This window comes from Schistocerca gregaria, chromosome 2 (genome assembly GCF_023897955.1).
Source record: "Schistocerca gregaria isolate iqSchGreg1 chromosome 2, iqSchGreg1.2, whole genome shotgun sequence".
Lineage (NCBI taxonomy): Eukaryota > Metazoa > Arthropoda > Insecta > Orthoptera > Acrididae > Schistocerca > Schistocerca gregaria.
Window position 1 is genome coordinate 769982619 of NC_064921.1, and position 26023 is coordinate 770008641.

General features: G+C 45.5%; 1 protein-coding gene across 1 annotated transcript in view; it reads right to left on the reverse strand.

The window, feature by feature from the left end:
• The window catches only part of LOC126334998 (uncharacterized), a 78900-nt gene extending 57092 nt beyond the window's left edge, over positions 1-21808 (reverse strand). Inside the window, exons 1-2 of the mRNA XM_049997816.1 lie at positions 21594-21808; positions 3376-3634 (exon numbers count right to left, since the gene is read on the reverse strand). Coding sequence (XP_049853773.1) covers positions 3376-3634; positions 21594-21762 — 428 coding nt within the window. The 5' untranslated portion in view covers positions 21763-21808. The remainder of the gene's footprint in view (positions 1-3375; positions 3635-21593) is intronic.
• Positions 21809-26023: the final 4215 nt, after the last annotated feature.

Here is a 26023-nt window from a genome sequence, read left to right on the forward strand (position 1 = left end):
CTCAGAGATTGGGTGTTGTGCTGTATTCATCATCATTTCAACCTCATCCGGAGCGCACGTCGCCCAATGTGGGGCTGAATGTAATAAGACCGACTCCGAGGCGCCGGACCTGCCCCGCAAAGGGCCTCCCGGCCAATGACGCCAAACTCTCATTTCCATTTCCATGGTCATGGGTGAGCCACCAATAACAAAACACTCCAACTGGCGAGAAAGATATAAGAGGCATGTGAAATACCCCCAGGTTTCAAGAAAAATATAATAATTACAATTAAAAAAGAAGCAGGTCCTGACAGATGCGAATATTACCAAACTATCAGTTTAATAAGTCACGATTGCAAACCACCAACACGAATTCTTTACAAACGAATGGAAAAACTGATAGAAACCGACCTTGGAGAAGATTAGTTTGGATTCTGGAGATATGTTGGAACATGGGAATCAATACTGACCTTATGACTCCTCATAGAAGATAGATTAAGGAAAGCCAAATATACATCTGTAGCATTGGAGAAAGCTTTTGACAATGCTGAGTGGAATACTGTCTTTCAAATTCTATAGATATAAAGGGTAAAATACAGGTAGCTAAAGGATATTCACAATTTGTACAGAAACCAGATAACAGCTATAATATTCGAAGGACACAAAAGGGATGCAATGGTTCAAAAGCGAGAGCACATGGTTGTAGCCTATCTGCCATGTTATTCAATCTGTATAGTGAGCAAATAGTAAGAGAAGAAAAAGAACAATTTGGTGTAGAAATTAAAGTCCAGGGAGAACAAACAAAAACTATAAGGTTTACCGATTACATTGTAATTCTTTCAGAGACAGCTAAAGGATTGGAAGAACTGTTGAACGGATTGGACATAGTCTTGAAAGAAGGATGTAAACGTCAACAATAACAAAACGAGGATAATGGAATGAATCGACTTAAATGAGGTGATGCTGAGAACATTAGATCAGGAAATAGGACACTTAACATAGAAGAAGAGTTTCGCTGTACAGGCAGCAAAATAACTGATGATGGTCAAAGTAGAGAGGATATAAAATGTGTTAACATCGAGTATACATTTATGTGTCAGGAAGTCGTTTTCTGAAAATATTTGTATGGAGTGTAGGTGTGTAGCCCTGTATGGAGGTGAATTACGGACGATAAACACTTTCGACAAGAAGAGAATATAAGCTATTGACATATGGTGATACAGAAGAATACTGAGGATTAAATGAGTTGATCACGTAACTAATGAGGAGGTACTGAGTAGAATGGAGGAGAAAAGAAATTAGTTTCACAATTTGACTAGAAGAAGGGCTCGGTTGGTAAGACAGATTCTGGGACATCATGTGATTACCAGTTTGGTACTGGAGAGAAGCAGGGTGGTGGGAGGGGTGTGTAAAAATCTTAAATGAAGACAAACAGATGAAAACAGTACAACCTATATCCTTCTGAATCTGCTTACTGTATTCAGTAAGCAGATTCAGAAGGATATAGGTTGGGTTGAAGTAATTACTCGGGGATGAAGAGACTCACACAGGATTCAGTAGCATGGAGAGCTCTATCAAACCTGTCTTCGGGCTGAATACCACAACAACAACAACATGAATGCTTGACCAGATGTGCAATGAAATTTATATCCTTTCCTGGGGTAGCCAGAGGGCACATGTTCTTTGCAGTGTTTAAATAGTCATACTTAGTTCTTGGTGGTTTAAATATTCCGTCAAACATTTTGGTACTCTTTTGGTGTGATATGTGACTGCTTTTAACAATAGGAGGTTTACTTTCGTTAATTTTCATCATATTCAAGGAGATAATTCCCTTTTTGTCTCTTTGTCAGAGTAGCCGTTTCTTCGGAAGGTAGATCTTCGTCCAAGTACTGTGGCTTATGGATTACTTAGCCTGGTCCACCAATGTTTTGATCATATCTATGTTTTTGCTTCGGATGCTGTCTAATTTTTGTGAAGGTATCCGCACATTAGAGTGCGTTTTCTGTAGACATTGTGCGCTGAAATATCGTCGGGCATTTTACGTACCTGTACGTCTCAAAATGAAATTTGTCCTTCATTATCCTTTTCATAGTGGACTTTACGTTAGAATTAATTTGTTCTTATGTTCCTCGGAAAGGTCGAGCTGTTGTGCTGCTTTCATCTATGCACCACGATAAGAAAATTAGTACTCAAAAGAGGAAACCTGAAGTAATCATTGACTACAATGCCACAAAAGAAGGAATGCGCGAAATGGACCAAATGTACGCCAAATATTCTGTACCACGGCGCATACGCACATGGCCCATGTATGTATTTATGCCATTTTAAACATAGTAGGAGTCAATGCTGCTGTTTTACTTCAGTGCACCAAACAACTTGATCAAACTGATGACTTAAAAAGAACAGAATTGCTGCAGAGGCTTGGAATGGATTTACTAAAACCGCATACACACATAGAGATGTCCTACCCCTTTCTCATGAACTGAGACACATTGTTGTTAAACTTGGTGGTACTTCTCTTGCCTCTACATCTTCAGAGCCAGAACCCATGAGTAAAGCAAGATGTTACATGTGTGCAAAAAACGAGGACAAGAAAACTAAAACAGTGTGTGAAAATTCCTCAAGACATGTTTGTCTCGATCACAGATTTTCAGTGTGGAAAAATGGTTTGTAATCATATCTGAAATGAATGCTAAATAATAGACTTCAGTTATTAGTCGTCGTATTTAAATTTTATTGGCAGACATAGATTTCAGCTAGAAACTAACCATTCTCAATGCACAATCATTTCTGATCACTGCATGTAATGCCTGTTGGTCGGGCTTCATCCACTGCTTACTGAATGAACGACGGTACATTGCACTATGACGTAATTGAAATCTTCCTGCATCTTGCAGCGTTTTCCAATTATACCTCATCCTTTTGCAATTCTTGAACGAAGTATTCGCTATTACTAAATAAAATTTATTTCAGAACTCATTCAATCTTTCTCATCTCTCATTCCTAGTTCCAAGCCCACATTCTCGTGTTACTTGTTCTTCCACTCCTTCCCCTACAATCGCAATGGCGTCCCCCATGACTATCAGATTTTCATCTCTGTTAAGTACTGACTTAGCCGATCAATATCCTCATACATTTTCTTTATCTCTTTATATTCGCCATGCGACTTTGACATGTATACCTGAACTATCGTTGTCGGTGTTGGTCTGCTGTCGGTTCTGATGAGAGCAATCCTATCAGTGAACTGTTCACTGATCAGCAATTATCGACGCCATGAGGATGCAGAAGGGAATGGAAACTACTGCATTAAAGAGAACAGCGTACAGAACAACCTAAAGAAGATGAGAAAAGGATCAGACGCACGATAGGTGGCCGGGGCCTCACTGGCGAACGTACCCTCGAGCGGAGCAGGAGTCGATGCAGTCGGCGGCGACTTGGCACTGGATGCCTTCGACCAGCCGGTACGCCTCGTCGGCCGCGAGGCTGCGCAGCCCCTCCACGCCTTTGACGCAGCGCCGACCCTCCTCGCTGGCAGGCGGCGGCGGCGGCGGCGGCGGCCATTCGTAGTTTTTGAGCGGCACGAGGCGAGCCACGGCCGGCACGGCGACGGAGGGCGGGTCGAGGGTCTCGCACGACCCGTGCAGGTAGTAGCGACCTGTGACACGTTTTCACGGCAGCTCAGTGTCTCCACACAGACCGGTCATTCGAGCTTTTACTAGGTATTTCTACACTACTCACCATTAAAACTGCTACACCAAGAACAAATGCAGATGATAAACGGGTATTCATTGGACGAACATACACTCCTGGAAATTGAAATAAGAGCACCGTGAATTCATTGTCCCAGGAAGGGGAAACTTTATTGACACTTTCCTGGGGTCAGATACATCACATGATCACACTGACAGAACCACAGGCACATAGACACAGGCAACAGAGCATGCACAATGTCGGCACTAGTACAGGGTATATCCACCTTTCGCAGCAATGCAGGCTGCCATTCTCCCATGGAGACGATCGTAGAGATGCTGGATGTAGTCCTGTGCAACGGCTTGCTATGCCATTTCCACCTGGCGCCTCAGTTGGACCAGCGTTCGTGCTGGACGTGCAGACCGCGTGAGACGACGCTTCATCCAGTCCCAAACATGCTCAATGGGGGACAGATCCGGAGATCTTGCTGGCCAGGGTAGTTGACTTACACCTTCTAGAGCACGTTGGGTGGCACGGGATACATGCGGACGTGCATTGTCCTGTTGGAACAGCAAGTTCCCTTGCCGGTCTAGGAATGGTAGAACGATGGGTTCGATGACGGTTTGGATGTACCGTGCACTATTCAGTGTCCCCTCGACGATCACCAGAGGTGTACGGCCAGTGTAGTAGATCGCTCCCCACATCATGATGCCGGGTGTTGGCCCTGTGTGCCTCGGTCGTATGCAGTCCTGATTGTGGTGCTCACCTGCACGGCGCCAAACACGCATACGACCATCATTGGCACCAAGGCAGAAGCCTGGGCATTGAGTCAAACAGAGCTTGGTTGGCGTGTACAGGTACAGCTGCCCATGCAGCTTCAACACGACACCACAGTTCATCATGAATAGTGCCCGGCGTATTGTGACGAGACAGTTGCTCGGCCACCATTAACCAGACGTCTTCAATTGGTGAAAGAACTGGAGAATGTGTTGGCCAGAGCAGGCCCGTACAGGACAGGCGACATGCGGTCGTGCATTATCCTGCTGAAATGTGGGGTTTCGCAGGGATCGCTTGAAGGATAGAGCCACGGGTCGTAACGGAACTGAAATGTAAAGTCCACTGTTCAAAGTACCGTCAATGCGAACAAGAGGTGACCGAGACGTGTAACCAATGGGACCCTATACCATCACGCCAGGCAATACGTCAGTATGGCAATGACGAATACACGCTTCCAATGTGCGTTCACCGCTATGTCGCCAAACACGTGTGCGACCATCATGATGCTGTAAACAGAACCTGGATTCATCAGAAAAAATGTCTTTTGCTATTCGTGCACCCAGGTTCGTCTTTGAGTACACCATCGCAGGCACTCCTGTCTGTGATGCAGCCTCAAGGGTAACCGCACCCATGGTCTTCGAGCTGATAGTCCATGCTGCTGCAAACGTCGTCGAACTGTTCGTGCAGATGGTTGTTGCCTTGCAAACGTCCCCATCTGTTGACTCACGGATCTAGACGTGGCTGCACGATCCGTTACAGCCATGCGGATAACATGCCTGTCATCTCAACTGCTAGTGATAAGAGGTCTTTGGGATCCAGCACGGCGTTCCATATTAACCTCTTGAGCCCTCTGTTTCAATATTCTGCCAACAGTCATTGGATCTCGACCAACGCGAGCAGCAATGTCGCGATCCGATAAACGGCAATTGCGATAGGCTACAATCCGACCTTTATCAAAGTCGGAAATGTGATGGTACTCATTTCTCCTCCTTAAAAGACGGATCACAACAACGTTTCACCAGGCAACGCCGGTCAACTGCTGTTTGTGTATGAGAAATCGGTTGAAAACTTTCCTCATGTCAGCACGTTTCAGGTGTCGCCACCGGCGCCAACCCTGTGTGAATGCTCCGAAAAGCTAATTATTTGCATATCACAGAATCGTCTTCCTGTCGATTAAATTTCGCGTCTGTAGCACGTCACCTTCGTGGTGTAGCAATTTTAATGGACAGTATTGTATCTAAGTCAGTACTACAAGCCACTGGCACTACACTGAAGACCTAAAGAAACCGGTACATCTGTCTAATATCTTGCAGTTACCTTTCGAGCTCGCAGAAGTGCCGCGACACGACTTGGAATGGTCTCGAATAATATCTCAAGTAGTGCTGGATAGAAATGTTACCACGAATTCTGCAGCGCTGTCCGTAAATCCCTAAGAGTAAGAGCGGATGGATATCTCTTCTGAACAGCACATTGCAAGGCCTCTCAGGTATGGTAAGTAATGTTTATGTCTTTTGTCTGTGTGTGGCCAGCGGAATTGTTTAAACTCAGAAGAGTATTCCTGGAGCCACTCTGTAGCAGTTCTGGACGTGTGGGGTGTCGCGTTGTCTTACTATAATTGCCCATGTCCGTCGCAATGTACAATGCACATGAATGGATGCAGGAGATCATTCAGCATATGTATGTACGTGCCACCTGTCAGAGTCATGTCTAGACGTATCAGGAGGTATCATATCACTCCAACTGCACACGTCCCATAACATTACAGAGCATCTACCGTTTTGAACAACCCCTTGCTAAAGTGCAGGGTCCATTGATTCATGAGGGTGTCTCCGTACCCGTACACGTCCATCCGCTCCACACAGTTTGAAACAAGACTCGTCCGATCAGGCAACATGTTTCCAGTCATCAGTAGTCCAATGTCGGGGTTGACGGGCCCCAGCGAGGCGTAAAGTTTTGTGTCATGCAGTCCTCGAGGATACACGAGTGGGCCTTCGGCTCCGAAAGCCATTATAGATGATGTTTAGTGGAATGGTTCGCACGCTGACACTTGTTGATGGCCCAGCACTGAAATCTGCACCAATTTGTGGAAACGTTGCACTTCTGTCACGTTGAACGATTCTCTTCAGTCGTCGTTTGCCCCGTTGTTGCAGGATCGTTTTCCGGTCGCAGTGATGTCGGAGATTTGATGTCTTAGAGGATTCCTGATATTCACGGTACACTCGTGAAATGATCGTACGAGAAAATCCCCATTTCATCGCTAATTCGGGGATGCTGTGTCCCATCGTTCCTGCGCCGACTATAACACCAGGTTCAAACTCAAATCTACATAACCTGCCATTTTAGTAGTAGTAACCGGTCTAACAACGCACTTGTCTTATACCGGCGTTGCCGACGGCAGCGCCGTATTCTGGCTGTTTACGTATCTCCTTGTTTAAATAGCATGGCTGTACCAGTTTATTTGGCGCTTCAACGTACAACAAAATGAAAACGGCTGTCAAATAACTTGAACATGGGGTGAAGTGTGTCACATGCTTCGGCGTACAAATGACCAGCAGTTGACTATCTGCATCGTGACCGCTGCTGCTGCTGAACTTCCCTTGAGGAGGAAGCAGAGAGGGCTTGGCGGATAGTGTTGCGCCGGCGAGGGCACTCCACCACACAGGGGTGGTGCCGAGGCACCGTTCCAATTACAGCATCCTGACGGCCAAACACACGTCCAGAGGCTTCAAGGAGAGCGGAGATTGCCAGGTTGCGCTCCTCGTTCTGGTATGTGCTCAGAAACCGGTGTAAGTGAATGTGTGTCTTTTGATACACAATGCGTAGACCGTAATACGAACTGCAGCCGCTGCGTTTCTGGATTGTTAGGAGCGGTGGCTGATCTTTGACAACTCCCTCACATTATCTTCCAACAAAATTACTCGAGACCACGTGGTGTCGACGCTGTCTGGAGCTACCGCCACACAAGGGGTTTCGTCTCTTTGACTGGCCAGAACGTTCTCCGTATCTCTGAGCCACTGTAAACATCCCATTACGGGTTGCAGAGAAGCTAGTGTGCCACCACTCACTACCCACTGAACTCTGGCACAGAGCTGAACGGCACGGAGCGACAGACCCTGTCTTTCATCCGAGCTCAGTGCGATTCGATGCCCAGCTGGATCAGAGCCACTGTTGACGAACACATGTGCCGGTACAGTACAGTGTACCGAATGCTGCACTCCCCTTCCCCCCTCCCATACATTACCAGCAACTACCGGCCACAGCGGCAGGCGAACCGTAGTCTACCACCTCCTTCAGTTATGCCTGACTCCATGTTATCGTTGGATTTCATCTCATCACAAATTTTTTACTCCAGTATTCACGTCAGTTGACTGGTTCCAGTTTTTGAAGTGCACATTTTATATTTCTGAACATTTAAAGAAAGTTGCCTGTTATACCAACGCTTTGAAATCATATTAATATCTGGCTGGGTGCGTGTACAGATTTTCAGATAGCAGTTCACTACGGACAACTGCGTCAGGTAAGCTTATTATTAATATTTTCTGCCGGGTAATTAAGATACTGTTAACGCATTATAAGGAAAATTTCTTTGCTTTCTCTCCCTTCTCTTGTTGCAGATTTAATGTCAGAAAATGTAACCATACATACATAATTTAGTGACCACTGCGAAGTGATTGGCAGAGCGTACTTTCCACTGTAATTTTTACCAGGGATCCTTACCCCTTTATCTACATATTGTCCGTGAGAAGAATGACTTCTCAAGTTACTCTGTGCATGCAGTAATTAGCCTAACCTCCTCTTCACCGTCTGTAACGGAGCGTTATATAGTTAGTTTCACTGTAATCCCTAATTCCTCACTCAATAATGGTTCTCGATACATCATAGGTTAAAGTGGCGTTGCTGATGTCTTTCTATCGCCGCATTTGTCGTTACGACACCCCCGTGACACACTTCCGAGACCCTCACAAGTCTATCACCGTTTGTGGTGCCCTGTTGCTTTATGTTTGAAATCCTCTCTTACTCCTACCCAGTCTTTGATCAAAACTGATAAGTGTGCCGCGGAAGTAATAAGAAGTGCTGAGGATGTCGGCATAGTGGGTTGCGTCAGTAGCCGCGAGCAAGTGGCTGCAAGTATGGCGGCATGTGGCTCACAATAACGACGATGATGAGGCCCCATACTCCGAGGAGGGTAGGGGACGATGCGGGAGACCCGCACCGCCGTACTAGGCAAGATCCTAGCGGAGACGGTTTGCCCTTGCTTTCAAATGGTTCAAATGGCTCTAAGCACTATGGCACTTAACATCTGAGGTCATCAGTCCCCTAGAACTTAGAACTACTTAAACCCAACTAACATAAGGACCACACACATCCATGCCCGAGGCAGGATTCGAACCTTCGACCGCAGCGGTCACGTGGTTCGAGACTGCAGCACCTACAACCGCTCGGCCACGCCGACCGGCGCCATTGCCTTCCTCCGACCGTAGTGGGGATGAATGATGATGATGATGAAGACGACACAGAAACACACAGTCATCTCGAGGCAGGAAAAATCCCTGGCCCCGCCGGGAGTCGAACCCGGGACCCCGTGCAAGGGAACCGAGAACGCTACCGCAAGACCCCGAGCTGCGGACTCACAATAACAGACATGCCAGAATACTGTGAGGAAAGAATAGCCGAGCGCAGCAGTAAACTGTACCGCACAGGGGTAACTGTGTAGCGAGCGGGGTGGTGTTACCACACCAGGGCGAGTCTCTTATCGGTGACGTGATGAGGTTCTGGGTTTTAGAGAAAAGAGTGCACGCCAGAGGCATATACGTAAGTCTGGTTATTGAGGCAGTGAGCACTTGACTTCACCAGACACCAGCAGCACCAGCAGCGCGCCAAAGCCGCGAGACGGCTGGCACTGCCAGCACCGGCCACAGGTTTGAGGCCAGGCTGCGCCGGCAGCCAGCGCCGAATCCTCAGCGGGACGCGGCGCCTCAGCACAGCGTGCCGTCTTTGCCGGTCGCCACCGACGCTGACTCCCCTGCGGGAGTAGGCATCACTGCATCGACCGCCTCCACGTGCCACCGCGGAGACGTGAATGGGGAGGATGGGTCGTGATAGCTCTATGATGCCGAGGAAAGCAGCGGGCTGCTGACGTCAACGGCCGGCCTACCAGGGACCTATATTCAGTACCGCGGGGCGCCTGGTCAGCATCCGGGGCAGCGGCCGACGCCCGCACGTCAGCGCCGGCCGAGACCACTGAGAGAGGCGTGCAGACAGCCTTGCATATGGCGCAACCAAACCTCTGAGTATTCACCTTAGTATTAATAACCGCTTCAGCTGTATTTAGTCCCTGTTTCGTGGTACTGAAAGCCACATCTTCAGGTGAACGTATAACAAAAAAACATTAGAGCGGAAAAACTCGGAATCTTATTACCCAACATTTGTTGTCCGTCAAAACAAAAGGCAGCTAAAAGCCGGTATGTCAAAGATTAAAAACTGCCAGATTCGAATATAGTGGATGGGTCCAAAACAAATCGTTCCACAGTGATCGCTTCTCCTATCTATATTGCAATCTGGCAGTTTTTGATCTTTGACACACAGGCTTTTAGCGGCCTTTTGTTTTGACGGACAACAAATGTTGGGTAATAAGATTCTGAGTTTTTCCGCTCTAATATTTCATAAACATATGTTAACCTGAAGATGTGGCGTTTAGTGCGGTAGTGATAAAGACTAAATATAACTGAAGCGGTTTTTAGTGCCCACGATGAGAGAGGGGTGTCTTCCCCGCTGGAGCATTTACAGCAGTTAATACAAGTCATTTCTTACTGTCAACTGTGTTTCCATGGAGCCTTCAGCCTCACTATCCACCCCATCATCCTTCACCAATGTGCTATGGTTCCCAAAGAGCTGAGGAATATTCTAGGACGGGTCACACGACTTCTTTGTTCGCAAGCTCCTATCTACAGTGAATGGATTTTGCCTGTATTCCATCAATGAACCGTCGTCTAAAAATGACTCTGAGCACTATGGGGCATCCGTCCCCTAGAGCTTAGAACTACTTAAACCTAACTCACCTAAGGACATCACACAGGCCACGCAACCGTAGCAGTCGCGCGGTTCCGCAATAAAGTGCCTAGAACCGCTCTGCCACAGGGGCGAACCATAGTCTACCATCTCCTTCCGTTACGACTGACTCCATGTTATTGTGGGATCACATCTTTTTTTACTCCAGTATTCACGTCAGTTGACTGGTTCCAGTTTTTGAAGTTCACAATATTATGTTTCTGAACATTTAAAGAAAATTCCCTGTTGTACCAACACTTTGAAATCATATTAATATCTGGCCGGGTGTGCGTGTGCGGATTTTCAGATACCAGGTCACTACGGATAACTGCGTCAGCTAAGCTTATTATTAAAATTTTCTGCCGGGTAATTAAGATACAACATGGACAACAAGGGTCTCGACATACTTACCTATGCTTACTTCTCGTCTGTCACACGACGTACCATCTGTACTATGTCGTCCTTACCTGAGTGTTGATGCGATAGTTAGTTAAACGCTGTTCGAAAGTTAATAAAAGAGCACCTCATCATGTTGAACTGTGGCCTTTGGGATGACACGTGTAAAAAGTGTTAGTCTGGTTTCATGTCATCATCTTTTTCGGGGTCTACGGTGGTAGCCATGGAAGAGTTATTCTGTTCAAGTACTTCGACTTTCTAACCCGGTAATCAAGAAAATGAAGACAGTCTTAGACAGACAATCTGAATTTTCAGTGCTGTCACGGAATCGGTCGCACACAGTATGAGCAGTCTGACGACCTGTCCATACACGGAAACAACGTACAGCCGTAAGTTGCTATTTTTCAGTTCAGAACGTCAGAACAAAACTGCCCAAAACAAGTATTACCAGAGCAGCGTGGAATGTACTCCGCCTGGTGCACGAAGTGTTAGTCAAGTAAAAAATACAGTTATTGTAAAATAATTTCATTGACGAGATGGAGAACATGAGCTGGCCACGCCCACATAAATCTTTGCAGGCTGCGAGGGGGAGAGGTAGTCTTAAGTCGGCGCGGGAGAACCCAGGATCAGGGTGAGGCGCCTGAACTGCTCCACAGACTCTGCCCCCCAGAGTGGCGGCAGCCAGGTGTCTGCTGCTGACGTCACAGCTCCAGTGTCGTATGGGCCGTGAACGGCGACCGCCCACCTGCATCCAGACGTTCTGTACTGTCGTCTCCTGGGGCGACACTTGCTTGAGTTCTGTCATCATTGTCTCCCTGCCAAAGCGTCTGTTAGAGTCACAATAACTAGATCCAGCAAAGCCAGAATTCTCATTAATATAACGCACATATCATTGTCTTCCTGTTTCAGTCACTCTGATGCGTCTGTGAGCTGTATGTCACCTGTAATTGTCGACGTTACTAAGTGTGGCATCTTGCAAGCGACGGTACTATGTGGGGCATCTTGCAACAGAAGCAATAAACGCGCTGCCATTCGTTGTTTTGCAGTCCTGTGAGAGAATCATATGGTAACGTTTGTTGTCTTGCACTTGTGTGAGAACAGGCAACACTTACCAAAGTGGCAGAAATCGACTGTGTTACCTATTTATTCAACAAAGTTAGAATCGTTTGATATACACATACCAAACAAAGTTTTGCATCATCTCGGTTCCGAGAGTTCCGGAACATGCAGTGAAAAGATAAACATAATTTCCGCCCGTTCTATTGCTCATGAAAACCGAACATTGCATGTTGTATCACCGTACAGTGAGACCTTCGGAAGTGGTGGTACAGACTGCTGTACACACCGGTACCTCCAAAACCCAGTAGCACCTCCTCTTGCATTGATGCATGCCTGTATTCGTCGTGGCATACTAACCGCAAATTCATCAAGGCACTGTTGGTCCAGATTGTCCTACTTCTCAACGGCAATTCGGTGTAGATATCTCAGAGTGGTTGGTGGGTCAATCTACCCCAGGCATGTCGGACAGGGTCCATGTATGGAGAAGATGCTGGCCGCTCCAGTCGAGCGATGTCATTATACCGAAGTAAATCATTCACTAAGGGGGCGCGAATTGACGTCCATGAACACGACTACCTCGCCAATATGCTGCCTATATGGTAGCACTATCGGTCGGAAGATCGCATTCACGTATTGCACAGCCGTTACGGTGCCTTCCATGACCACCAGCGGTGTACGTCGGCCTCGCATAATGCCACCCCAAAACAGCAGGGAATTTGCACCATGTTGCACTCGCTGGACAGTGTGTCTAAGGCGTTCAGCCTGACCGTGTTGCCTCCAAACACGTCTCCAACGATTGTCTGGTTGAAGGCATATGCGGCTGTCATCGTTGAAAAGAAAGTAAGCCCAATCCTGAGCCGTTCATTCGGCATGTTGTTGGGCCCATTTCCACCGCTGCATGGTGTCGTGGTTGAAAAGATGGACCTTGCCATGGACGTCGGGAGCGAAGTTGCGCATCATGCAGCCCATTGTGCACAGTTTGAAGAGCATTATTCAACATGGATGCGTTGCTGTCAGGGTTCCTCCGAACCATAATCTGTAGGTAGCGGTCGTCCATTGCAGTAGTAGCCCTTGCGTGGCCTGATCAAGGCATGTCATCGACAGTTGCTATCTCTCTGTATCTCTTCCAGGTCCGAACAACATTGCTTTGGTTCACTCCGAGACGCCTGGACACTTCCCTTGTTGAGAGCCCTTCCTGGCACAAAGTAACAATGTGGATGCGATAGCACCGCGGTATTGATCCTCTAGGCATGGGTGAACTACAGACAACATGAGCCGTGTACCTCCATCCTGGTGGAATGACTGGAACTGATCGGCCGTCGGACCCCCTCCATCTAAATGGTTCAAATGGCTATGAGCACTATGGGATTGAACATCTGAGGCCATCAGTCCCCTAGAACTTAGAACTACTTAAATCTAACTAACCTAAGGACATCACACATCCATGCCTGAGGCAGGATTCGAACCTTTCGACGGTAGTGGTCGCGCGGTTCTTGACTGAAGCGGTTCCCTCCGTCTGATAGGCTCTTCTCATACATGGTTGTCTACGTGTTTGGGCGGGTTTAGTGAGATCTCTGACCAGTAAAATGGACTGTGTGTATGATACAATATCCACAGTCAATATCTATCCTCAGGAGTTCTGGGAACTGGGGTGATGCAAAACTTTTTCTGATGTGTGTACAAATCAAAGGAAATGTTCAAATGTGTGCGAAATCTTACGGGACGTAACTGTTAAAATCATCAGTCCATAAGCTTACACACTACCTTACCTAAATTATCCTAAGGACAAACACACACACCCATGCCCCAAGGAGGACTTGAACCTCCGCCGGGACCAGCCGCAAAGTCCATGACTGAAGTTCATGACATCTAGTCTTACAAATTTCAGAACTCCGCAACTCCGCCATTTCTCTCCCCACATCCACCACTGCTTGTGGCTCACCGCCAACGGCGCAACGCTACGCGCTGTTAACATCCAGCTGCCCAACACTACAATGGCCAACATCAATGCAAACCAGCCACAGGCTGCACACAGCACAACCAGTGGTTTTTATACAGAGCGCTACGTGGCGTTACCAATATAAAAACCTAGCATAATCAAAGTCCTCATATACGGCAGCACCATCTTACCGATCACAAACATACCTCAACAGCATAATAGACATCGTCATCGCAATAATATCATAACATCTCAGTCAGTTCTCAAAATCGTCGTAGTTTCCTCAAATAATTTCAAAACCTAAAACAATTCTCTGCTCATTTCAACAGTGTCATCTACCTCAAACGTACTTTAAAAATCATGATCCCATACCAAATACATCATTCAAAGCTCTCATAGTATCACAATGGTTCAGAAAAATATGAAGGGTTCACACAGTAAAGACAAAAAATGTTTTATTTTCCAGAATAATATAGAAAAACTGCAGATATAAAATAGATAAAGCGCAAAAGCAACATTGTAAATTGTCACTCATTAGTAGCGTCGTGATAAAATTGTTTAGCTGTCACATAAACTAAACACTGTGTCATCTGGTATCTCACAGAAAGTATTTTAAATCCAGAATGTATTTTCAAGTAAACCAAAATGTTGCTATGAATTCTCATTGGCAGTACCTTCGAAGTATGTGAGCCTTATAGTCGTTACGTAATCGTGCAACTAACAAGCAAGAATGTACACACACAATAACACTGTGTCGTCTGTTCACTATAACAATGCATTTGTAATTACTGTCTAAATATGTGCTCTAGGTTCTAGACTGGATAGTTAACTTTAAAACATAGTTACATGTTAACAGTTTCTAAGTGTGACAAAGAGTACTAGTACTGTGAAGTGAAAAATTTTAGGAAAGATTAGGTTAAAAGGCAGATTATCTATCAATAAATGGTTTTACATGTGAAATGTGGTGCAATCCTTTACTCTTCCTAGTGGACAGAGTTTAAACTTCACAGCAATTATCATGTTGTATACGTCGGTAAGGAATGCTAAAATTTTTCTCAAGGTTAGCGTCTATATTGTTTTTCGATGAGCCAGCCGGCGCACGTGGCTGCCTGCGGTGCGAGTCATTGTCTGTCTCTTTGTTGGCGCGCGTCGTTATTGGGATTAGGAGACCTAACTTCTACAAATTCACCTTGACGAGAAGGCCCTGCCCTGTTTGGAGCTAGCCAGTTCTGATGCAATTCAGGCCTGTCGTTACGATCATATCGTCTGTCGTCATGTCGGTAACTTCTGTACTTAATTTCTTGTCAGTCACGTGGTGGAGACTTTCTTCCTGAATTGTAACTGCGCGCTGGACCGTTGCGTCTAAAGTTATTCTGTCACCCCTGATAATATGTATTTTGGTTCCCATATTGTCTGTTTCTATGGTAGTCTCTGTGATAGTCATTACCGCGGAGAGGTGATCTTTCCCTGCAATTATTACTACTGTGCCAACGGTTGTCATAAGGGTGGTGTCTGTTTTGGTCACGGTTTACGTTGTAAGAATAGCCTTGTCGTGTATTATTTCTGTCATCGCGGAATTGTGACAGATGTGCCCTGTAATGGTTGTGCTCCTGTTTTCGCGTTCCGCTATTGTTAGTGTCAATTTCCAGTTCTTGTAACAGTCCCTGAAAAGCTTCAATGTCGTCTTTGCAACGTCTTGCTAAAATAATATATCGTAAATGTTCAGGCAATTTGATTAAGCAAATGCGGATGAGTTCTGAAGGGCTGTATGGGTTTGAAAGATACTGATTCTTATGCAGCATGTCTTCAAAATATTTCACAAGACTGGAGAATTCAAATTGTTCGAAATGTTTCATCATTATGATGCTATGTTTTACTCGGAATTGTGTAGCTTGAGACCAATATGCTGAGAGGAAGACATGATAAAATTCTCCCTCACTGTGACAATCGTGAATGACCGATCGCATTCTTACAGATGGTTCATTCTCTAAGTAGCCACACATAAATTCTAATCTGTGCTGCAATGACCAGTTGGGAGGAAAACAATGAGAGAATTGATAAAGCTATGCTCGTGGATGAATGTCGTTGCCAGAATTGTTAAAAGTTTTGAATTTACGTGTGGTAATCATCATGTCGGCGAGTCGCATGTCGGTCATTGTTACGTCGTTTGGGCGGTTCCATCTCAAAATTCGGTGTACCTTGCCAATTTCTTTCATAATTTCCGAAGTGCCCTGTGTTATTATTTTGTGCCTGTTCCGTATTTCTATGTCCCTCTTCCTGTATTGGAGCGCGAGCTTCCTCTGAAATACGTAATTCTTGTATTACCTGTGTCAGCTGATCTTGTACTTTCCGGATTTCTCTTTGGTGTTGCGTATTAATTAGATTCTGTTTTTGTTCGAATTTCCTAACTTGTTCGCACTCCTCTGTGTCATTAAAGACTACCGGTTTTGTGTCATTCAGATTATCATCTACCTTCGTAGATAAATTATTTAGCTGATCCGAAAGTTCAACTACTTTCTCTGATAATGAACTAATTTCCTCCTTGTGTCTTTCTGAACCAATTTTCAGAGTATCTACTGTGTCCTTTAAGTGTTCTTGAGTTTTTGCAAGTTGCGTAACCGAATCGGTAGATGCAACTGAGTCCATTTTAGCTTGCAAGGTCTCATGATTTTCACGAACAATAGTTTGCGGTTATTTTATGGCTGCTTCGTGATTCTGTAATGCATTTTCATGCCGCGAAAAAATAGGTTGAAAATGCTCACAAATCTGTGTTTTTACGTCATTGCAGACTTTTTGACATTTCGATTCAATGTTATGTAACTCAGTAGTTAAATCTTCACGTGTTTGTTCAAGTGTGGTGTCTAACTTTTGAAGCTTTTGCTGTGTTTGTCTCTGATTTTGTTCCAGTGTGTCTAACTGTTGAAGCTCTTGCTGTGTTTGTCTTTGATTTTGTTCCATTGTGTCTAGCTTTTGAAGATTTTGTTCCATTGTGTCTAACGTTTGAAGCTTTTGTCCCATTTGTTGCATTAACTGTAATAACAATGCACTGGTGTCTGAAACATGTTCCTCAGTGCTATTCGGCAATGCATTTGAACCGGCAATATTCGCAGTTTGAAAAGCAGAAAATGTGTCTTGACTTATTTGAGAAAACGCTGAGGACGCAAAACCTGAATCTACAGTATTTGCCAGATTGTGTCCTGACATTTCGGATTCCTGAGGCAAGCTGTTGCCGGCCGATCGATCGATAATGCTTTCCTGTTCACTACTTGTTTCACTGTCTACACTATTGTTTGCAGCCCGCTCCATTTCCCTATGCACAATTACCAAATTACTACTTTGAACATTAATTAATTCATTACTTGGTGGCGCTAACACACTGCTTTCGTCTTCACTGTCACTTCTCAGTTTACTTTGGAGCCTAGTATTACGTTTTTCACACGCCATTATTGTCACAATATTTCACACGATAACACAGAAAAGCACAATTTGAAGAGCAAAAATAAGAGAACACATTAACATAGCACTGAAAATAATATCTAGTTAACTGCAAGCGCTGCTGCAAATCTACATGCATGCCACAACTGTTTTACTGTACAACAATGAAAAACTACAACTACAAAGGGAATTCTCTCTACAGTTACGCGCTAGCAATAAAGAAAAGCTACACAATTTACACAAACTACAAGAAAAAATCAGATGATTCCAGTGAGTTATCCTCGGCTAAGTGTCGACATATGAAACGTCCCCTTAGAAAAATTATACATGACTGTGCTTAAACTGACACACAATATTTTTTTTAGCGCAACACAAACTGACTTTCAAACATCCCTACAAAAAAAAAAGGCCCTGACTAACATTAACCTATACGTTTCACAAATCGCTCACCTCACAAAAACCTTCGTTACTCGAACTATTGCAATGCAGCGAGCGCCACTACTGCCAGCTAAATAAAAGATTCAAATTACTGAAGGCACTAACTACTGATAAGCATAGTTAGCAAATGAAAGATTTTGATAGAGAACAAACAATGTATTTACCTTAATATCTTCAAAAGTCATAGCAGTTCATGGCATCCAGTCCTACAAATTTCAGAACTCCGTCATTTCTCTCCCCCTACATCCACTACTGCTTGCGGCTCACCGCCAACTGCGCAACGCTACGCGCTGTTAACAACCAGCTGCCCAACACTGCAATGGCCAACAGCAATGCAAACCAGCCACAGACTGCACACAGAACAGCCGGTGATTTTCATACAGAGCGCTACGTGGCGTTACCAATATAAAAACCTAAACAGCCTACTTACAACTGTACACATAAATATAGCCCACGTCCGTCCAAATGTATATTACTGTATCGGGCAACAATTTGAAATATATCGATCAAGAATTTTCGAGATCTTTTTCATTCATATTCTGTATCATTTATTACAATTTCGAGTTCCTTACCTTCAAAGTGGACGAAGATGCAACGAAGAGCCGAAATTTGCATCGAGACGGTAATTCCCGCTAATACCCCAGATCTAAGTACTACCAGGTTCACCAGTATCTCTGTGGGGACATAGACCCTTATTCTGTGCGCGGTGACTCCAGAGCCGTACACATACACTGGCAAGATCCGCTGCACTGAGGAGGTCAGTTCGCCCGAGAGCTAATCTCGTCGGCAGGCGCTTATACATTACTTCTTATACGTTACACGGCTGCCGGCACAAATCACTATTGACCGAAAAATCTGGATGTCGTCATGGTGTGTCTGTTGTAATTGACCACTGCGAACTTCACAGTGCTACGAATCTGATAGCAATGAACGTGAGTGAGTTGTGAATGGGAAACGGTGACTGCAACAGGATCTTGTCTAATGACAGACTGCCTCAATTGGCGCGCTCCACAACCTACTAAGTAGTTTCGTACGACTCCATAGCTCCTCGTATATTCTTTGGAGAGTCTCTTCTAACTATTTATTTTCCAAAAGTGTTGTTCACTGTATTGGTGTAACGTTAAGATTAGGGCCAATGAGTAAGAGATCTTTCCTGAAATTTCTGTAACAAAATATTGTTATCAACATTCGTGAAGGCAGTAGTGACTGGCGCGCATTCTGCAGGTAATCCCCTACCTCTACGGCTGACAGCACGCAGGGCGTCTGCTCACGCCTCCCGTCGCCGATTCCCTGCGTACAAACGGCACACTGAACGGCTCTGTAAGAGACAATCCGTGTCACTTCTTCCTTTACACGAATATCCTGTTTGTTCAAACTGCTGATGCCCGCCGCGAATGTTGTCGGCATTTGCAGTTGCTTCATTGTGTCGCCCTCCGATAAATTACTTGCACCGTGGGAAAGGAATGATGATTAATAAATTCTGACACGCAGAATGCCGTTCGCCATTTTCTCTTATTGCTGGAAACTTTCCACTTACCGTTTCACCCCGATGCATTGGCTTCCGATTCACTACGCTTGCGCAGTAATCGGCATTTTGAACTTTATTACAGTCTCAGTTCTTCTTATCGCTGTATCTCTCTACATTAAATAGCGGAAGCCCTGTCACCGCTATATTTACTCTGAATTGGTCTGTATTAAGATGCTGAACTTCCCAAATTATGTGAAAAATATTATCACAGAACTCACGTAAAGGGCCCGAGTCTGACAAAGTACATCACAACCTCCCCACTTATGTGCTCCGGTAATGCAGGAAGTGTGCACGATATTTGGCTATCTCTTGTCTGACATCTGGAAAAGTTTTGAGCTCAATGAAGAGACGTAGACGGTTAATTTAACACCTTTACAAATCGTATTCCCTGATATCTTCTTCCTCACAAAAGGCTGGAAAAAGTCTATTGCCCTAAAAGTTTGAAAATTAAGCGCAGTTTCCCCCTAAGAAACACAGGCCATCACTGTCAGGCTGAAAATGTGTTATCTTCCCTGATGACAAAATGTGCAACCCCTGCCGCTTCTCAGCAGCCGCAAAGCGCACACTAGATAACGTCGTGTTAATTCGTACTGCACGGAGAAATAAGTACTTACGGGGCCCGCCCGATTGGCCGTGCGGTCTAACGCACGTCTTTCCGGGCGGGAAGGAGCGCTAGGTCCCCGGTACGAATCCTCCTGGCGGATCTATGACGGGGTCCGGTGAACCGGCTTTTCTGAGGATGGTTTTTAGGCGGTTTTCCAACTACTCGGCGAATGCGGGCTGGTTCCCCTTATTCCGCCTCGGTTACACTATGTCGGCGATTGCTGCGCAAACAAGTTCTCCACGTACGCGTACACCACCATTACTCTACCGCGCAAACATAGGGGTTACACTCGTCTGGTGTGAGACGTTCAAAAATGGTTCAAATGGCTCTGAGCACTATGGGACTTAACATCTTAGGTCATCAGTCCCCTAGAACTTAGAACTACTTAAACCTAACTAACTGAGGACATCACCCACATCCATGCCTGAGGCAGGATTCGAACCTGCGAGCGTAGCAGTCGCGCGGCTCCGGACTGAGCACCTAGAATCGCGAGACCACCGCGGCCGGCTGTGAGACGTTCCCTGGGGGGTCCACCGGGGGCGGAACCGCAAAATAACCCTGGGTTCGGTGTGGGGCGGCGGAGGGGTGAAGTGGACAGCAGTAGTCGTCGTGGGGCTGTGGACCACTACGGCTGCGGCGGGGACGGAGCCTCTCCGTCGTTTCTAGTATGAAACGTACCCTTACAAAAATTATAAATGACTGTGCTTAAACTGACACACAATATTTTTAGCGCAACGCAATCTGACTTTCAAAAATCCACACAAAAGAATGGCCCTGACAACAATAGCCTTTACCTTTCATGAGTCACTTACCCACAAAAATCTTCGTTAGTCGAATTACTGCAATACAGCGAGCGCCTCTACTGCCAGCCAAATAAAAGATTCTAACTACTAAAGGCACTAACTACTGATAGACATAGTTAGCAAATGAAAGATTTTGATAGAAAATGGTTCAAATGGCTCTGAGCACTATGGGACTTAACATCTTAGGTCATCAGTCCCCTAGAACTTAGAACTACTTAAACCTAACCAACCTAAAGACATCACACACACCCATGCCCGAGGCAGGATTCGAACCTGCGATCGTTGCAGTCCCGCGGTTATATATATATATATATATATATATATATATATATATATATATATATATATATATATATATATATATATCAGTTCATGATAGCGAGTATTACAAATTTACTCTCTCTGATGGACACACGTCCAGATCATATATATTATGGCTTTTGAACACTATTAACGTAAATACATTGTTTGTTCTCTATCAAAATCTTTCATTTGCTAACTATGCCTATCAATAGTTAGTGCCTTTAGTAGTTCGAATCTTTTATTTGGCTGGCAGTAGAGGCGCTCGCTGTACTTATCAGTTCATGATAGCGAGTATTACAAATTTAGTCTCTCTGATGGACACACGTCCAGATCATCCTCGCTCAAAACTCCGCCATGTCTCTCCCCACATCCACCACTGCTGGCGGCTCACCTCCAACTGTGCAACGCGCTGTTAACAGCCAACTGCCCAACACTACAATGGCGAATTCCAAGAATGCAAACCAGCCACAGACTGCACACAGCGCAGTCAGTGATCTTCATATGGAGCGCTACATAGCGTTACCAACATGAAAACCTAAACGGCCTACATACACTAGGTCCCCGGTTGACATGCAATACAGTACAAGTGCTTACGTGGAGCGTGGCAGTACTTGGCCCACATGACGTGCTCGCCGGCACTGAGTGCGAACGGGCCGTCGACGGCCTTGACGACGGCGGTGTGCGTGCAGACGCAGCGCAGCACGCGGGTGCCGTTCGCCGCCAGCAGAGCCAGCAGCGGCAGCGCCGCGCCCGCCGGATGCATGGCCAGCTGCCGACACTGGGACTGCGAGTCGCGGGGAGAGCGGGCCCAATATAACGATAGGCGCGTCGGGAGTCCTTCCGCTGCATGATTGAGCCACAGGAAGGATGACGTCTGTCTCCCGATTACAGTTATATTCGTTTCTGCCGTTACAGTGACCAACCGCTGCCACACAGCCGTCACAAAAAAAATATTCATTCGTTTTTTGTGTAAGTTTGCCACACGCCTATAGGACGATAGCGACATCTCTGAAATACTCGTGTAGGGTGACCAACTCTCCCGTATTAGAGGTTTTTTTCATAATCTCCCGGCTCCCGTATTTTCAGGCTCAGTGGCCGTTTATCTCCAGCTTTAACTTTATTTTTCTTATCACGTACCGGTATGTAAGAATATTTTTCAGTCATTTAAATTTTGCACTCACTCTCAGGATTCGTTCGTAGACAGCAGAGACAACTGATTCTGTATCGACCTTTGACTATAGATGTCGACATCACGTGTATCGAATATCTTTGGAATGATCGACCGACGCTTGGCGGTTAGATGTGACTTTGTTTCTGTGCCAGAGCTTACTGGGAATCGACGTTAACTTGTTCGAGATTTTATGATGGGCAGCGAAGACGAAGCTAAAACGCCACCAAAAACGAAAACAAAGTATATGTGTACATATATTACGAAATGGGAAGCTTTATATTCCTGGATTGGACCAGCACGGTCAAATGCTTATAAAGCAAACTGCTCAATTTGCAAATGGTAGTTTAGCATCGCGCATGGCTTCAAGAACGATTGTTTACAGCACATGAAGACTTCAGGTACGATAATATATATATATCGTTTGCGTATTCAGGTACAGAGATATGTAACCAGGCAGAATAGGGCACTGCGATCGACAATGTCTACATACCACAGCAAGTGCCTGGCGCAGTTGTTAAATCGGTTACTACTGCTACAATGGCCTGCAAGAGTGGGACCAACGACGACTGAAGAGAATCGTTCAGTGTGGCAGAAGTGCACCCCTTCCGCAGATTGGTGTACATTTCATTGCTGGGTCATCAACAAGTGTCAATGTGTGTGTGTGTGTGAAATCTTATGGGACTTAACTGCTAAGGTCATCAGTCTCTAAGCTTACACTGTTTAGTGCGTAGCAATTAGTAATCCGCATTTTTCTGAGTTAACATCTTGTATTTGCTTATAGGTCATAAAAGCAAGGAAAATGATGTAACTAGTTCATCCAAAATAATTACGTTCTTCATCCCTCGTCACCTGAGCAAAGGATTAACAAACGAAGATATGAAAACCATTGCTGGTGAACTTTCATTGGTCTACTACACAGTGCAACTCAATCTAAGCTATAGGAGCTTCTACTGTGCTATCAGACTTTCGAAAACCGTGTTCAGTGAATCTGATGTGTGAAACAAAATATCCTGCGGGCGAACTAAACCTGGCGAAATTTTGCCGTGCTACTAATCTCCCTTATTTTTTGTCAAGGATATCAGAATCTCCCTTATTTTCGGTTAGAAAAGTTGGTCACTCCATACTTGTGGGTCATGTCCAGAACTTCTAGTTTACCATTCCGACACAAAAATCACCAGGCCTGTTCTTCTTTAGTACTGAAACGCGAACTGAGAGGTGATACGTAACTGCACTTACTCTAAAAATAAATTTGTTGATCACAACGATTCATGATGAACATATTGTGTTGAAAACATACTAATGAGCTTCACTCTCTCCTCTTCTTACCGTCGAGAGCCAGGAGATTTTGAATGAACAGGGCAACTGTGGGAAGAGACTGTGGAGCAAAATGAATTTCGTGAAGAGCCAAAGAAATTGGTATAGACATGCGTGTTCAGGTACAGAGGTATGTAAGCAGGAAGAACGCGGCGTTGCGATCGGCAATGCCTATATACGACAGCAAGAGCCTGGCGCAGTTATTAGATCGGTTACTGCAGCTACAATGGTAGGTTATAATAATTTAAGTGAATTTGTACGTAGTGTTGTAGACGTCGCACGAGCGCTGGGACAAAGCGTCCCCGAGGTAGTGATGAAGTGGGATTTTCCAACACGACCATTCCACTACCGTACCTCGAATATCAGTTATGCCATAAAACATCGAATCTCCGACACCGTTGCTACAACACCAAGAAAAAGATCCTGTAAGAGCGGGACCAACGACGACTGAAGAGAATCGTTCAACGTGGCAGAAGCGCAACCCTTCCGCAGATTGGTGTACATTTCATTGCTGGGTCTTCAACAAGTGTCAGCTTGCGAACCATTCAACGAAACATCATCCATATGGGCTTTCGGAGCCGAAGTCCCAGTCGTGTACGCTTGATGACTGCACGACACAAAGCTTTACGCCTCTCTCGGGCCCGTCAACACGGACAATGGACTGTTCATGACTGCAAACGTGTTGCCTGGTCGGACGAGTCTCGTTTCAGATTCTATCGACTGAATGGGCGTGTACGGGTATGGGGACAACTTCATCAATCTATGGATTCCGCATATCGGTACGGGGCTGTTCAAGCTGGTGGAGGCTCTGTAATGCTGTAGTGAGTGTGCAGTTGGGGTCTACATACGACTCCTGACAGGTGACATGTACGTAAGCATCCTGTCTGATCACCTACATCCACTGTGCACCTCAACGCACTTGGGTAATTCCAGCGGGACAACGCGACATCCCAGACGTCCAGAATTGCTACAGAGTGGCTAAAGCAGCGCTCTTCTAAGCAATTCCATTGGACACCAAACTCCCCAGACATGAACATTGTAGAGCGTATCTGGGATGCCTTCCGACATGCTGTTCTGAAGAGGTCCCCACCCCCTCGTACTATTACGAATTTATGGATAGCCCCGTAGGATTCATCAATTCCCTCCAGCACTACTTCAGACATTACGCGAGTCCATGCCACGTGGTGTTGCGGCAGTTCTGCGTGCTCACGTGGCCCTGCATCATATTATGCAGGGGTACCAGTGTCTTTGGCTCTTCAGTTTATGACGAGTGTGTATTTTGTAGCGAGGGTAGCTGGCCTGACCTATGGTCCGCTGGCTGTGGAGAGAGACGGGCAGCTGGATGCTGCCCGCTGGTATAAAGGAGCCGTCTGTCGGTTTGTGTGCAGGAGCTTACATCTCACCTCACAGCTGCGTACCTTCTAAAAATGGTACAAATGGCTCTGAGCACTATGGGACTTAACGTCTGAGGTCATCGGTCCCCTGTAACTTAGAACTACTTAAACCTAACTAACCTAAGGACATCACACACATCCATGCCCGAGGCAGGATCCGAACCTGCGACCATAGCGGTCGCGCAGTTCCAGACTGTAGCGCCTAGAACCCCTCGGCCACCTCGGCCGGCGCCTGCCTTCTGTCAGGAGTGCCTAGTCTTAGCTATCTAGATAATACGGCACAATTTACTTACCTGTTTAACGTTCTTAGCCTGATTATGTCAGTACAGGTGTAGCGTGCAGGCGAATGGAAATTTTCCATTGTTCTTTCCTCTTTTGTGTAAGTTATATGGAGAACATTCTGTTTCGATACGCTTGCAATATCTAAGCTCTCGAATTAAAAGGTCACGAATCTACACTGTGCCTCACAAGTTGTGTTCCATTTCTCTTTCTTGGAATAATAAAATTCTTTGCCCCAGAGTAAATTTTCAGACATGAAACAGAAAAGACACAAAATGTAACCACAAACAATAACGGAGGTTTCTGACAATTTTTCGTTGCCCCACGCTGGTTGGCAGGTGTGGCATTCTCTCCTCGTGACGCAGCGAGTGCTGAAAATTAAATAGAAGTTTCTCAAAGACGTGGAAATGATTAAATAATTTCCAAATTGTGCAATTTAGTACCACAGGACAGGCACGGCACAGAGGCTACCCACATTGAGGACGGATATATTTACTAAGACGCACACAATGTGGTGTGCCACAGGCAGTTCCTTGACTTCCCATCACAATGTACCTCATACAAGTCCACCCTCACCTTTTCTACTAGTGTATCTGCTCGATGTTAGGCTACTGTGTAAAGCCGGTATTGAAACTGAAATCTATGAAATCCGCGTAATTTCGACTGAAAAGTATTGCATACAGCCAATAAACGATCGGATAAAGTATCTCAGGAGGGTTGGGGCATTTAACTGAAAATGTAAACGAAAGGAAACCAGCTATGTCCGATCGTTCGTCTCCCAACAATCCGTAGCCAACTTCGAGCTGATTTGTGCTGAAACCTTTGTAAATTACAATATAAATTATATAACTAATCAGCAGATTAGC